Here is a 16,428-nt window from a genome sequence, read left to right on the forward strand (position 1 = left end):
ATTCGCGTACAAATGATTGAGCTGTGATCAGAAAGCAGTGAGAGCAGATTCCCGCTGCAGATTCCAGTTGAAACCAGTTATTAACAAGAGCAAAGAGCAGACAAGCCCAGTGAGCAGCTCAGACTCCAATTTAACAACCAGCTGATTGGTTTCCAACAGTGTGGACCAGTGGTTCAAACTGGAGGAGAAACAATCAGTCCTTAGAAAGATACATTTTAGGCATAAATGCTGAACTTAGCTCCCGAGAACATCACTGCGCTTTTCATACATGGAATCACCATAATGGACAGAAGGGATGAAGGGAGGCAGAAAAAAAGAAAGAGAAACACAAACACGAAAGAGCAGTAGAGGAAGAGTTAGCACTCAGGCAAAGCTTAACTCAACCAACAGCGACACCAAAAGAGGTCGATACAAAGATGGCAGCTAATGGAATCACCCAGAAAGGAAGGAGTAGAGATAGAAGAAGTAATAAGAGGACAACAATGGTTGTGCGTCACACTTCACAGCATGATCCTTACCTAGGACGCCCAGCCGGTAGTTTACAGTTATGACGATCACGTTGCCATAGCTGGCCAGGATGCTGCCGTCAAACATATTTCCAGTGCCTTCCATGTAGGAGCCCCCGTGGATGAAAACCATCACCGGCTTAGGGCTTCCACTCTCCCTAATGTCTGAAGAAGGGGAAGAGGAAGAGGAGGAAGAGGAGGAGGTGGAGAAGGCAAAGGGACTGATTAGGTGGCAGATTGAAGGGGACAGCAAGAAATGCAATTTCAATACTTTAGGGGGCTTTGGCCACCTCTTTATATATATATATATATATATTTATATATATATTATTTTTTTCTGAGTAATCTTGGCAAACTGGCTTTTTAATGTAGCGGTCTTGTTAGTTTGAGGCGTCAAACCATTCGTTCTTCAACATGAAGGCCGTGACATGTTCAGAAAATGTTTTCTTTATTTATTAACCCATCTTAAATTCAATATAGGTTTTAATGGAACAGGATATTTAACGTGGCGAGTTTTAATTTCCCTCCGTGCGATGGACTGTCAACATGCAAGAGTGGCAATCTAAACTGTCAATGCCATGTTCAGGTAAAACTTGTGCAATTAATCTGGAAGAAAATCTAATTTCAATATAAATATTCCATATTAACTTTGACAATTTTATTAAAAAAGCAGCGTGTTATTCAAAATATAATTTGAATTCAGGTCATGGTTGTTTTGCTGTAGATAATTATATGTCTAGATTTTGTGAATAAAACCAATTTTGGCACCAGGTGAACCTAACTGAAAACTGAAATGGACACTTGTCTTGATAAAGAATTTAAAGAGATTTGATAATGTGAAGGAATCCAGCTGTAAAATTACACTTCCGTCAATCCCACAACTGCGCAATAATTACAGACACAAACTATATAAAATATGGTAGATGAGTTGCCATACTGACATTGTATATTTCTACTAACGAAGGGGATGTGCTTTTTTCCAATGTGTAGCTGCATTTTAGGGTCAGCTGAATGTTTAACTTGCTTTTAGCACCAGAATCATCCGTATTAAACTGTGTCACATCTGGCTGATTAGAGCCGAAGAAAGACGAGCCATATTGTAAACCAATGGCCCTTGACGTAGCTCTAATATGGGTTGGGTTGTGAGCTAAAAGGATGAGAAGACTTGGGGAGATCTAACAACATGCTGCAACCCGCGTTCAAAACAAGGTTTCACTTTCATCTTCTGTATCCCAGAGATGGAGCGTTTCATCTTGCTTCCTAACTATCTCCATCAGTACGTGCTGCGGCACACATCATTTATCCCACTGATGTTTTGCCACTCAGGGACTCGGGTCCAGAGAGACCTCACTGACTCAATGGGGAATTAAATATTTACCATATACGAAAGTAGAAACGTGTTACCTCCGAGACGTGAGGATACATATTAAAAAGAAAATAAATAAATGGTGACAAGAGGAAGAGAGGCAGAAAAAGAGTAAAAGTTTCCCGACACTGTATTTTTGTAGTTGTCCAAATCAGACTAATCAGGAGTGGACACAATGATACAAACAGCTCAGAAATAAAACTGAAGTGAAGGTGGCTAGTTTTGCAATTGTGTAGATGTCCCTCCCTGATGTGCATCGATGTGATTTCAAAGATGATATAAATAATTACTAATGCAGTACTTTCATTTAGTTATTATATTATGTATACTGTATATAAAACAGACATCTAACCTCCCTTTGTGTATGATATCAGAAGAAAGATAAGACATCTCTGAGAAAACAGGACATTGTGCACTGAATATGACAAGTGTGTGTTGGACAAGCGTAGGAATTGTTTTCTTCTCAAGTGTAAAATAGACAAAGCCTGAGAAAAAACTCAATTAATAAAAGGAAGTGAGGTAAAAAAAAGAAAACCAAATTAAAAGAAAATTAAAATGCGGCACATCCAGGTGATGTGTGTTATCCTTGTGTGTGTGTGTGCGTTTGTGTGGATGCTATGTGAGCGTCCTTTGCTCCGTTTCTCTCTCATGACATCACTTGTATCACTCTCTGTAGTGTTCTCACAGTTGCTGTGCTCCCTGTGTTGCAGCAGCAGCCACAGTGTAGCAGCACATCGTAAGTCACCTCTGGAAGGCTTCCAGAGACTCCTGACAAAAAAGGTCATGGGACTATGGCAAGTGAGGAAGGACACAAGGAGCAAGTGATTTCAAAGAACAATAAGGGTGATGGTGATGATCATTTTATTTGTGATGATGTGATGATGATAATATTGGTTTGACAGTGGTGATGGGATCCATGACAGTGGTAGCTGTGATGATGAAGATGAAGATAAAGATGATGATGATGATGATGATGATGATAAAGATGATGATGATGATGATGATGATGACATCCATGTTAATGATGGCAACAAACACCTTTTTGATGTCAATGACATGACAAATGTGACAGCCATGATAATTATGATAATGAAGTTGATATCGGTGAAAACATTGTCCATGAAGATCCTTTTGATTTCAACTATGATGTCAGCCATGACAATGTGATGACGGTGGTGATGATTATGCCACTGGCAAACATGATGGTCTTGTTGATGTAGGTATTGTCAGGAATAGTATGTTGGTCAGGATGGTGATAAAAACGATGACGACAGTGACTATGGTGATAATGATGGTGGAACAAGTGACGAAGACGTTGGTAGCTACCGTGATGATGACAACTATGACATTAATAACAGTGTTAATGCTGCAGATGATGTTTCCCAAGGTGCCATGGTGGTGAAGATAATCTTGATAATGGCTATAACCAAAATGAGAATATGACGGTGCCTCCATGATGATGATGACGATGATAACATATGGCACTGGGGATAATGTTGATGACAATGTTCACGATGTGCTCATGAAGATGATGTTGATATTTGCAACAGTCATGACAGGGATCAAGATAATGATGATGCTGATAAGAACTTATAGTTTGCTAATGATGTAGATAATGTGCACGATCATGCTCATGGCAGCCACAATGGTAATGATCACGTCAGCCATCAAAGCCATAAACAACCATCAAACTGCGGATGCTGATGACCAAGGCATTGAGGACCAATGCTGGTTGTGAAGTGGATGCTAATGAGGATGAGTGCCAGACAAGTAAAGATGATTTTGTTGATCATGAAGAGATCAAGTGAGTTGAATACAATTTAAAAAAGAACCGTGGTAATGATGATGAAGATAAATCATGGGGATGATGAGGTTGGGGAGGAGGAGGGATTGTACGATTGAGAATAAGGTTTACTGATTATAAAATCGCTCCTGGGATCTAATCAAGACTTCATATAGAGATAGTGAACTTTCCTTAAAAGCAAACACAATATGGGTGATTTTTCATCCAGGTCGTGTGTGAAATTGCACCGATCCTGTACTTGTCTTTGTGATCTAAGGTATCACATGAATATATGTGATGCATTTGTTGCCCAGCTGCTCATTTGCCTTATTGTTCAGGGCTAGAGGTCAGTGATAATGAGGTGAGGTTACGATAAAAATTGTTTTGGCGATGTTTGAGCACTTGATGGGATTACCTGAATGCACCTTGATTTACTGCCTGAAACTAGCCGTCGGTGTATACACGGAACACACTGTACCTTGAGGTTTTTAAGTTTCTGCAATCCAAGTCTTGCTCTCTCGGTGCGGTTTCCTGGCATCCTTCGCTGGCTGCCACTGCAAGACTCGGAGCCAGAAAAATCCTCTAAAGCCCAGTCCCTGCCTCCATTCCTCTAACTTATCAATTAATCCTCATTCAGCTGATTGCAGACTTCATCTCCTCCCATCACACTCCCATGTGCAGTGCAGTGAGGTAATGGTGTATTTGAGGTGATTTCAGGAACATTGAGCATTTACCTGATTATTTGTAATGCCAATATGCCCTTTGGTTCCTCTGTTTAAAGTGATTACAGTTTTCAGCAAAGGTGTTTGGAAACAGTTTTTGTTTCATCGTAAGCAGCGATGAAAGCTTGATGAAAGCTTGCTTTGAGCATTGCTAAAATGAGATGCAATCTCGTAGTGATTCGACCATTCAATCCTCCTGGGGATAAGTGTGGATGAGAGGATAGGTGCCGTGCCAGCCTGGAGTAGATCGCTGCTTCCTCCAGGATGAGGTTGTGATCAAAGAAATTCAGGTGCTTTAGATTTCTCTGAGCAAACCCTGAGAGAGGCCCCCGGGCTGTTGCAACAAATTTGGTATCCTCTCCCTCTGCCGGTGTCGAGGACTTATCAAAACCTGCAGTAGACACAAGGAGCAGAGGTGTGTGTGTGTGCGTTTTTCTTTTTTACTAAATCCTGGCTTCAGCCTTTTGCTGAAGGGAGCACACAACGGGTAGAATCTGTCCAACTGTACAGATGTAAGTCTCTGCACATATCCGATGGGATGTGTACAATGGTACGAACACAGAGTTTTGGTGTTGGTGCATTTTTATTGTTCAAATGTTGTGAATGTTTCCCTGACAATTGATTTCTTGCTACTCTCCCACATTTCCAATCCATTTCATCTATGGCACAAGATGCAAAACTCATTATTGTGAGATTGCAAAATGCCTCAGGTTTTGAAGGTCAGTATAGAAGGTTGAGTCTACAGAGAGTTGGAGTTTAACATATGAGATCAGGCCATCTGAAGCATTAGGCCACTCTCTTATTACAAAATAATGTTGAAGTTATAACTTTCTTCAATCAAGTATGAATTGCTGTCATTTCATCTATTAAATGTTTTAACTTCCCCTGTATGCGATAGTTGATCACAGAAATATCAAAGTTGAAGTTGCAGCTAAAATGTCATCAGCAGGAGCCTCTGGGAGAGCCTGATGGAACGAGGTAAAACCTTCCCCAGTTGATCGTTTACAAGCCTTTCCTCAGCTCCAGGATTGTCCTCACACTGTCAGCAAAACCTCTGTCCTTGTGCCTTCAAAGTAATATACATAGCGTATAGGAAGATTAATATCTCACAGGTATTGCTGTATAATACTTTATACAGGGTACCAGGGGCCCCACGAGAGCCTTGTAGATACCACAATTCACGACATCGTCACTTCTGTATACACACACTTAACCACTCCAGCGATATTTGTTGTAAAAAAAAAATTGAAAATCGAGTAAATCCCCAGCTCTCGGGGACTTTCCTGTTTACATCTCTATTCCCAGTCGAAACGGATTACAAACACCAGCTTTACTGAGTATAAAGAGATTGTAAAATCCAAGGTTTGCTGGGCAGCAGTCGTGAGGAGGTTAGGGGACGTCCTTGTGTCTACAAGGCGATACGAGGTCGAGGGGTACGAGCGTCAAGAACCGTTAGGAGGGTGAGGGGGGGGGGACCTGAGTTGATCAGAGACAGCCCAGATAGTGTGACTGAGTCCAGAGCCCATTTTCCTCTATATTAAACTGGATTAGTCGTCTGCCCTGCATCCTTTATCGAGATAATACTCAAAGCTTTGTGGGATTTCATTGAATAGATCTGTGTGAGTGTGAACTGTGCGATTCTCTCTAATCTTATTGGTGTCTGTGTGTGTGTGTGTGTGTGTGTGTGTGTGTGTGTGTGAACGCTCCCAGAAAAACAGCATGACGGCGCACATCAAAGGGATCTGGATGGTTGTGAGTCTTATTTGGATGTAATTGCTGTTTATTTTGTCACATTATGCAGTAGAGGTGCCTTATTAAGACTTCCTGCCTGTCATTAAAGTTGCACTGTTGCAGCCTTAAGGGAATGCGGCTCTATCTCAGGGCTTCATCAACGACAATATGTATTTTTTTCAAATATGAGTTTTCAAAGAGCCGCTTGTTTATGGCAACTAAGGAAAGGTCCGTCCTTTTCTATTATTGAGATTAATGGATTTCTGGCACGCTGTCGTCGCTTTCAAACAGCACCTCATTTAAATATCAAGAGAAGCTTTTGCGGCGCTTCAGTCCTTTAGTGTTTGTCTGTTGTCACTGGATCCCTTTAGTATTAATTTTTGACATTATGTATCCAATACTCATCAAGGATTAAATACCTTAAATGCAAAAAGAGTATGTGAGGATTGTTTATGTAGTTTAATTGCACTTGACCTCAGTTTCTAGTATTAAAATCCATGTGTGCAGGAGCGATGACGCAATGTTTCCATATGTTTCATTGCAAACATTTAGTCTGACTGAATCAGGGCATGGGTATATGATGCAACTATCATGTCTTGCATACGGTATGTGCTTTACTGTATATTTGTGCTGCACTGTACCAATACTCTGAGGCAGTTTAGGCATCTGTACTATAGGGTGCAGTCAATTTCTTATGTCTGTCCCATGTCTGCTTTAAAATGTCTTTCTTGCTGCCCGTTACCAGCATGATCAGATGTGATAAAATCAGCTTTGTCCTCGATTACCTCTCGACTCCAGTCTGTTACTCACATAAACCGCGGTTCCCTGGAGATACAGCTCAACTACTGAGATGATTTCTGCCTCTGGGGAGCTCTGGTGCTCAGAGATGCTAGTGAAAATTAAATTGCAATCTGCTGTGTATGCAGTCCTTAAATTTGTTTAAATCATGGCATTGAGGATCATCGCAATTACCATATAATAGAAAATGCATTAAAAGCATAAAAATGGAGAGTCCAGATGATCACTTGGAGCCATAATGGCAGTGATGTCACTTGAATTAAGCTCAATCAAAATGTTGACTAAGTTATTTTTGCCAAATCTGTGCAATTTACTAGCCAGTCCGCATTTGATGTAGCTATGAAACAACGACTTTGGCAGTTTGAGACTTCAGTTGAGAGTCCAACAGTCACTGACCAGAAAGTTAGCTTCACATTTTGTTGAGTGGTAATTTTTTCTGTGCCAGGAGAGTTAACAACCCACATGTCTCTGTAGTAACCATGGTTGCCACAGATGCTTACTCGCAGGTTGTCCAGCATTTTGTTCATGTTGTTTTAGGCTGAGATCGTTTGGTTTGACGCCCCAAACATGAACAGGCCTAAGTGTTAGTCGGTGCAAGCCAGTTAGCCAGTGGTTTTTCATTTGTACATGATCTGATTTTATAAACGAGACGGATTGAAAGAAAAACATGCAAAAAATGTGTTCAGAGCTGGCTGAGGGGTTAATAGTTACTTGATCTGCTGGTGGGATGCAACATAGAAAAGGAAAGAAAAGGTAAAAGGAAACAGCAAATCCAAGCAGAGAGTCTACAGTATATTACGGTATTAATATCAAAGAATGTGGGAGACATGTAAACTTTAGACATCAAGCTGAAAAGGACAAAACACATCCAGCCAAAAAAGAGACTTTTACGAGTAAAGAGCAAAAAGAAAATGCCCATCACTTTCAAAAAAGGACAAGAAATGTAAGAAAATCAAAGAAGATAAAAAAATTGGAGGAGAAAGGGTAAGTTTGGTTTCCCTTGTCATGCAAATCAGTTTGGCATCAGGGGAAAAAATACCTTCGTCGTCCGTGCGGTCACTATCACCTAAATCATCAGTGTGTTTCTTTGTAAGGGGACCTATGGGACCAAGAAGGAGAAGATTGAGGAAAACATGGTGATCAAGAACACACACAGCCTTCAAAAGATGCTCTCAAAAGATAAGAAAGTATGTCAATAATCAATGTCTCTATTGCCCCTTTTTTCTCTTTGGAAAAATGTTCAAACTGACAAGAAGACTGGGCAAACATTACCACAACGTCCATATGTTTACAGTAGGAATTTACTGTATATGAGATCAGTTAAGCAGCAAGAAAAGACAAAAAATGATGAAAAAAATGTTAGTGCTCTGTTAAAAATGAAGACTTAACTGAGGATAAACCTCTTAGGATCAAAACACATAAACCTCTTTGAAATATTGCACAGTAGCATCAATTACACATATCAGAGACATTATGTCAACAGCTGTAAATGATCATTGAGGCAGAGGAAAAGGAGGACGCTCTTAAAGAAGCAGGAGTTTTAAGAGCAGACCACTCGACAGAAGCATGTGACAATTTCCCCCTGTTGTACTGTCAGTGTGTGTTGGCTGTATGTGAGAGCCTCGACACACACACACACATGCATGCACGTACACACGCACACAAACACGCACATCCAGTGTCATGCATTGATTTGATTGCCGGGGCACTGCTGGGAAGGAAAGCCTACATCATTTTAATCAAAGCAGGTACTGAAATATGGACACATTTATTTGTATCATTGTTGTGCTTTCATTGTACTTTTTACTTTCACTCTTCCTATGCCAACATGAACAAAGACAGAATGACATACAGCTACAGTCTTGTCCACATGGATTCATGTACAGTATTTATGAAATATTTAGATTTAATCATACTTTAATATTGAAATATAAAAACGTTATACAAACCCAAACTATGCATTTCCAGTCTTAATCTAAACTGAGCTAAATTGACCTAACCGCACATGTCTGTGCAATATTTGCGTTGATTTTCATTTCTTCAAGCGCTGTGGTTTTCTTGCTGTGGCTGCAAAAATAATTGAACCTAAGACGGCTTTAATAGCATTTAAGTAGCTGGTGGATAAGTTTGACAGGGGAAGTGGTCAGCTGCTTCTTTATTAAACCTAACCTACGGATTTCAATGCAAGTCTTGCTGTAGCCAACATTGAAAGACAGAAAAATATAGCGTTTTACAAAAGAACAACACACATACACGCATAGATGCACAGGCATGCTACATTAGAGATCTGAAAACATGCAGTCTTGGAGAAAACAGTGTGCATGATAGCAGGGGGGGATGACAGAGGAGGAACAAATTGCATACTGACATTGTGCATAAGCCTACACACACACACACACACACACACACACACACACACACACACATGTCTCCATAACTTCTGAGGACATCAATTATTTTCTCGAGAAATTATCTAACCTCACCTGCCCTAACCTAAACCTTAGCCTAGCCTAAAAACAGGTCTTTACCAATACAGTCTAAAGTCTAAAGACATAAATGATTTACAACATGGGGACGGAAGACAAGTCTCCATGATATAACTGTAAGCAGATTCAGGTCCCCACATAAACACATTCACACATACACAGCAATGACATCCACACGTGAGCTGTCATGGGGCTTTAAATAGGCATCTGCTGATGAGGAAATGATGCCTCCAGTCCTTTCCACCCTTCACTAGTGCCACCATGCCAAATAGCCAGAAGTTTAACGCAAACAATTCCATTCGACTTTACATAACTCATACAGCAGTAAGCTCCAACATGACAAAAGCCAAACGGCTCTTCCTGTGAGTGAGGTTGATGTTGAGAAATGGCTCCGTCTAAAAGGAAGAAAAGACAAATTCCAGCAATTGTGTTGGTTTGAACATATGCGTTCGTGGAATACACAGCGAGGGATGAATCACTCCAAATGTTCAAAATACTTCTCGCCAGTAGCTCATGATGATGACTCATAATTCCTCCATCATTCAAAAATCCTGGTGGTTTATTTTAAGGCCAACCATCTCTCCCCGGCGACTCTAAAGAAGAAGCCGGCGCGCCGCGTATCAGTCTGTCCTACAGCGGTCTCCCAGCTCTCTTTTGTGAATTTGACAAGTAATTTGATAAGCGAGAGCTGAATCGCGCTTTCTATGTGCTGAATAAGCAACAGGGCACGAGAATCGCTGCTTTCAAAATGTGAGACGTCAAAGAAACACGGCGCGTCTGCTGTCTAGGGATGTGTTACCTGTTTATGGAGTACAATGCGTAGAGAGATCACTGTCAAAGCAACACATAGCAGTCAAGGGGGAATCATGTTAGCCTGTTAGCATTCACTGAGCCGAAATACAGACGGCTGTCTGTTAATACTGCAACAAACAGCACACGATAAGGAATGACCCTTTTTATCTGTTCATCATTAAGGTCGTCTACCATGTTCAGCACAATTTGAATTTCTTGATATAATGTATCTTGGTAGTGAGTAACATGGAAAGGAACATAATGCGCCATAGTAAGATGATGGTCAACCACGTCAGAAACTTTTCGCCTTTGGAAGTAAAATTATACTCTTTAATACTCTCTATACACTGGATAACTTTGGTGGATTTTGACCTCGTGGTCAAGGTCAAACAACAGCCCATCCACTTTTTTCCAAAGGTTCTAAAACTACAAAGAACTATAAGCGTTTAAGCAAACACAATAAAACGACTTTGATCAACAAACTAGTCTGTATTTTTTAACACTGCTAAGCCCTCGTCGAACGAAAGGCCTACAAAGAGACATAAAAGCAAAAGGAACATAAAAACGAAAAAATGAAAAAGTGAGCTTGAGCAACCTGACAACCTGTGAGAATAAAGGAATCAAAGAGAATGTGATTGATGTGGCTGCTCTCTGGACTGCACATGTGCTGCTATTACAGTGGCATGTTGTTTGACCGAGGGTTAGTGGAGATCAGAACAGACAAGACAGCTGCATGACAGCTCCCATCTCACACACACACACAAGCATGCACACACACCCAATTATGAAAACACACACATACAGAGAGAGAGACATCATTCAGAAATCAGGTGTCAATTCCAAACCACCCAGTGACAAGCAGGCCTCGACAATGACCTGAAGTCCTCTACCTGTCACTGTGACAACATGTGTGTGCAGCGCGGGCCCCCCACGCTGGGGAGGTCTCAGCTGGTGCCGGCTCTGATCAGTACTTACTTTCTTCTTATCTGAATCTCTATCTCTCATCACTGTATCTTTACATTTCATCTTTTCTGCCTGGCATTCTAATAATCTAATAATCTGCTCTGTCTCTCTTGCTCTGTTTTTTTTGGCTGGACTGTGGCAGCAGGGGTCACTAAGTCACATCTCAGTCACGAAGTCATTGTTGTTCCGTCGTCCGACAACAGAGACATAACTGGAACGGCACATAGGAGAGCGCATACTTCGGCAAAAGGCCAAACTGACTTGATTCGATTATTATTTGGATCTGCACCAAACTGCATACACTCACAGATATCTGTTCCCTAAACATGAATTTTTATTATTGTCTGAGAAATGAAGGAAAATGTTGAAAAACTTAATGTTAAACAATTAAAAAAAACAGAAAAATATATCCTGGATCCACCCCCGATCCAGATCTGAACCCAAAATAAATAGTGTCTTCCCTGACTTATACCGCATCCTTCCACAAATGTTAGTGGTAATCTGTAGTAGTCATTTTTGCGGAGGTAAAAACGTGAACGTGAGAACAACTTGAGAATTCCGCTCTGTTAAAATACCTCAGTATTTATGTGAGCACAGTGAGCAGGAGAAAGGCTGAAACTCAAATATGATCCACTGTTATAAGATCTTAACACTGGGTCCACTTTACAAGTTTCAGATGTTCATTCAAGGAAAAGGAAACAGCTAATAAGTGGATCTTACGTTAAGATCATTTATAATTGCGTTTCTTTTGTCATTTCAAGTTTTAAAAATTACAAATTGTCTAATTTGGAGGGAAATCTGCTCAGGCGAATTTTGGTGTCAAATATGAAGCTATAACCTGAACAGTTTCCAATATCTGCAGATTGAAGAAGGAGGACATTCAATTAATAAATCTAATCTTCCATTTTCAGGCAGAGGGGAGGGAACAGGAGTTGGCATCATTTGGCAACACGTGAAATGTGGTCTCAGCTGGCGTGTTACAGGCTACCAGCTGTTACTGATCTGTCAGTTCATTGCAGATAAGGCAGCAAAGTATCAAAATTAATGTCACATTTTATTAGATCCACCTGTACAATGTATTGCCATACAATACAGCAGAGTATAAGAAACTGTCATTTTAATGTAGTCCAGTACAATAACACCATTAACTATGACCTCAGTGATAAACCTTACTGTATAATTTCATTAACACATCATGCAGAGTGAATCTCAACTGAGCGTTACAGGCATTATTAAAGAATGGCTGTATCAGAATCTATTAGACTTTAGCCGTGTACCTAATAAAGTGGACAGAAAGACGATATTGAAAGGAACGTTTTTTAGATTTGACCAACATTGTACACACCACATGGGATTTCTGAGATCAGCAAATTAAGCAACACTGCTACAACAAAGTTAGATGTCAGGTTATAAATGAGCAGTTTAGCCGGATTCTCTAAACTACCAATTCTATTTATATGTATTATAATATAATAAAATTTCATATAAGAACGACTCTGTGCCCACAGCCATGGTAAGTACTGTACATTGGTTCATATTAGAATGTCATGATGATTACCAGCGGACTTTGTGTTCTCATCCAAAGACGGTTGGCTATGTTGGATTTAGAACCTGCCAGACGGTCTTTCTTGTGGCATCAAATTTCATTTTAATGAAGCAGCCGTGTTCCCAGATCTCTGCAATTAACTTGTGAGTATGTTATTAACAAGAGTAATGATAGCCACAACGATATCCAAGTTGTATGACACTGAATTTCCCTTTCATGTCTAAAAGAACCATAAATGCACATGGAAAAACGCTGCCCTCTCTCAAAAATAGCACTTTTTTTGATTTTTCATTGTCTTTCTTATTTTTGTGCAGCTGCTCTAAAGCTGCATCCATTTCCATACCTCCCTCTCTTCACCATCAGCATTGACTGGAGACTGATGAAGAGGAGTTTCACTCGTTCAGACACACTGCATCAATCCAATGATTCAAAACACCAGCGGGGGAAGCAAGGATAATACACACACACACACAGCCCTCTGGCTTCTCCCCCCTCTTCTGGATGAGGTAATTATTGCAATGAGGGTCCATGCATCGATCGCACATTCAGCACAAGAGCTATCCATACATACGTATTGCTCTCTTTATGCATCAGTAATGCCCGCACCAGCATAGAAACACAGCAGTTTAATCAATCACCAATGGACATTAAAATAGGGGATCTAACAGAGCGCACGGCTCAATGAGCCAAATAGGTAATCTACTACTGACCTTGGATAAAATCCCTACAGGCTGTAAACTATAAATACAGAATCCAATCCCCAAGGTAAAACTGGGAGTCTAATGCACTTCAGCAAACGCTCCGATGAGAGAAATCAACAGAGACTTTGAGTAGAGTCCTGCGAGAACTGGAACTGTGCTTTACAGAAAGTGATTGTGTGTGATGTTAAAAAAAACTCTCAAACTACAGGATATGAGTGAGATATTGACACATGAGTTCAGATTATGCCACTGTTGGTGTATCTGTGGATTTAAAGCTAGCAGAAAAAGATGCACCATGTACTCTTTGTCCTCAGTCACTCTTCTGTCCAAGGAGCATTGATTTAGGGGAAACACTGGGTCGGAGGTTTGAATTAAGGAGGCCCCAGACCTTCATAAGTGAGAAGAAGAATAACTCTATTCTACTGAATAAATATACTGTAGTTACTGTCGATGAATGTCCTGGGAGACACTGTGCTGTAGTCCCACTCTATTACAGTCCCACGTTCCATCCAAAATGTCAAGGAAACAGCCTGGTAATTTAATGGTTTTGTGAAGCAGTCCGACTTTACTGTCACTGAGAAATGACACCAGAGGTTTTGTGTTTAATTAAAATGACACGGGCTACAGTACGTCCGCTATTTACTGCAAGAAACTTTCCAGTTTTTGCTCATGACTCATCTCTCAGTAGCAAAGGCAGAAGTAGTGAAGTAGTGGAGGAGATGTTGAGTGAGTAAGTGTTGTAACGTCTCAAGGCCAGAGAGCAGGCTCATGGGAAGTGGAGCCTGGACACCCATCGGGGCGAACGCATCTCTTGAAAGCATGAATTGCATTGTCGCCATTCGTAAGCAGGAACAGTGGCAGGAGTCATTTTGTAAAGAATGACAAGAGGGACGGAGAGCAACGTTCAAGATCCCACTGATCTCTGTGTAAAGTGCTTGCTCGATTAACTGTTTACACGATACAATGCAGGCCAGGAAATGTGTGGGGGAGGAAGGTTGCAGATGCTGTTCAAGTGCCTAGCGAGCATAGCACAACCATTGGTTCTTTTAAACCAGGGCCAGAATCTTCCCCTAACCGAACCAAGTGGCAACTTAAATCATCACATCATCCTGATTTGATGTTCCAAATCGTCAGGCTGCTTGTAAGAATGAATTTGTGAATTAGGGTTTAAAATTAGTATCTGGTTTCCTATCCATAATAGATTTTTTTAACATTTATGTAGGTGTGAAGATGACTTATCTCCCTGGCACCCACAGAACTTAAAGATAATTTGGTGTCTGGGCCACGCATGCTTGTATGAATGGCGCTGGATGGCTGCGCCTCGGTTCTGCTCGGTGTGGCGGTTGGCTGTTGTTCACACAGGCAAGATGCGTGTCTAAAGCGGAGCTGCAATGTGAGGTTTCTGGTGTAATTGCTGTATTCCATCAAATAAAACACGTTCCACAGCGCACGCCGCTTATGCAGCTAGTGTGCTCCAGGTGTTACCTGATGTCGGAATATTTCCCTCTGGTATGAAGAAGAGCCAATCTAGTTCATAAAACTCTGCACAGTATCAAATGTATCTGGAATTACTGGCATCGCTTTAATATCTCAAATCAGTTTGCTTCAGGTGAGACTTGCTATAAGAAATGAAGGATGTTCAGGATGATGTTATGATTTAAGCTACCACTTGGTTAGGTTAGGGGAAGATTCTGGCCCTGGTTTAAAAGAACCAATGGTTTACTTACTATCCACCCACCCCCCCCGAGGCAGTGCTATGCTCGCTAGGCTGACTTAGTTAAGTTAGTTAGTTAGTTGGAAAAACTGAATTTTATGAGACCTACAAGGCCCCGATTTTACTACCTCATCAACCTTATTGTTAATAAAATCTGAATGGTTTTCAAGTTCTGCTCTGCAGCATGATTACGGACGGACAGTGTGTGGTGGCTGCCTTGTTGAACTGCTGCGACCCTGCTGCTGCCAGCCTTGTTTATCTAAATTGAGTTTGCCCTGGATAATGACCATCAATAATAATCATCATCCATCGCCGATAAGTGGAAAAGTTGAAAAGGTGAAGAGCTGTAACCACAGTCGTGTGATTTTGGTTTGGCCTCGCTCAGAGCAAGAGAGTATGAGTCAGCGGGGGGACGCTGGAAAATTTGTCCGTTTTGATTTAATCCTCCTGGTGGGATGTCAATGTGAATATCAGAGAGATCTTTTCCTTGTCTGTCTTGGAAAAGAACTGTTCACGTCTCATGTCGAGAAAAATGTGAGATGCCAAAACTCCAGATGTCGCTTGTCACTCATTACCAGTTTGTTTTGGTAGTGGCTGCCAAACACAAACTAACAGACAAACCAGAAAAAAAACCCCTCATTAGCCTAACAGTGTTTATGATGAAAGAGTTCACAAAGTGACAGGCTCCATTCAGAGTGAATATCCCATGTTGTGAAACCATAAATACAGAGTTCCAAAACGAAAAAAAACTGATCAGTAACACTTTTTTTCTGAAGTGATCCAAAATAAACACAAACAACGACTGGCCTGTGCCGCCTGAGCTGAAAACCCGCAGAGACATGATGCGTTTGAGAACTAAAAGCTTTCAGGCTCGCTCTGATGTCCCTCTTACCTTGTCTCGTCCCCACACTACATTTCTTGTTCTTTCTTGCCGCTTCCTCTTGCCTCCCTTTTTCATCTTCTCACACTTTCCTATTCTCCTCCTCCCCTCCACATGTACTTATATGTTTATTCTTGCCTTCCTCTACAGTTCTGTATGCCTATACCGCTGGCTGATCAGACGAACACCCACACTGTCAAGTGTCAGTGAGTCAATTCAAAGCTGGAAAAGACCTGCACGGGGACAACGAGAGGGAATATGTGTGGCTCGTGTGAAAACAAGCAAGAAAGAAGAGAAGTTGAAGAGAAAAGAATGATAAAAGATATTGTTTGAGCTTTCTTTTTCAATTTTATAACTGAGTTTCTGACTGCAAGAGGTCTCATAATAGCAGGATATTGGTCTAATGTCCTTCAGAGTAAGATGCGTGTGTTTCCCATAGG

The 16,428-nt window shown here is 41.0% G+C and overlaps 1 protein-coding gene across 1 annotated transcript in view; it reads right to left on the reverse strand.

The window, feature by feature from the left end:
- Positions 1-379: 379 nt before the first annotated feature.
- The window catches only part of LOC124854717 (neuroligin-1-like), a 93,129-nt gene continuing 77,080 nt past the window's right edge, over positions 380-16,428 (reverse strand). The window contains exons 2-4 of the mRNA XM_047343004.1: positions 7,946-8,005; positions 519-671; positions 380-423 (exon numbers count right to left, since the gene is read on the reverse strand). Of these exons, the coding sequence (XP_047198960.1) occupies positions 380-423; positions 519-671; positions 7,946-8,005 (257 nt within the window). The remainder of the gene's footprint in view (positions 424-518; positions 672-7,945; positions 8,006-16,428) is intronic.

This window comes from Hippoglossus stenolepis, chromosome 14, assembly GCF_022539355.2.
Source record: "Hippoglossus stenolepis isolate QCI-W04-F060 chromosome 14, HSTE1.2, whole genome shotgun sequence".
NCBI lineage: Eukaryota > Metazoa > Chordata > Actinopteri > Pleuronectiformes > Pleuronectidae > Hippoglossus > Hippoglossus stenolepis.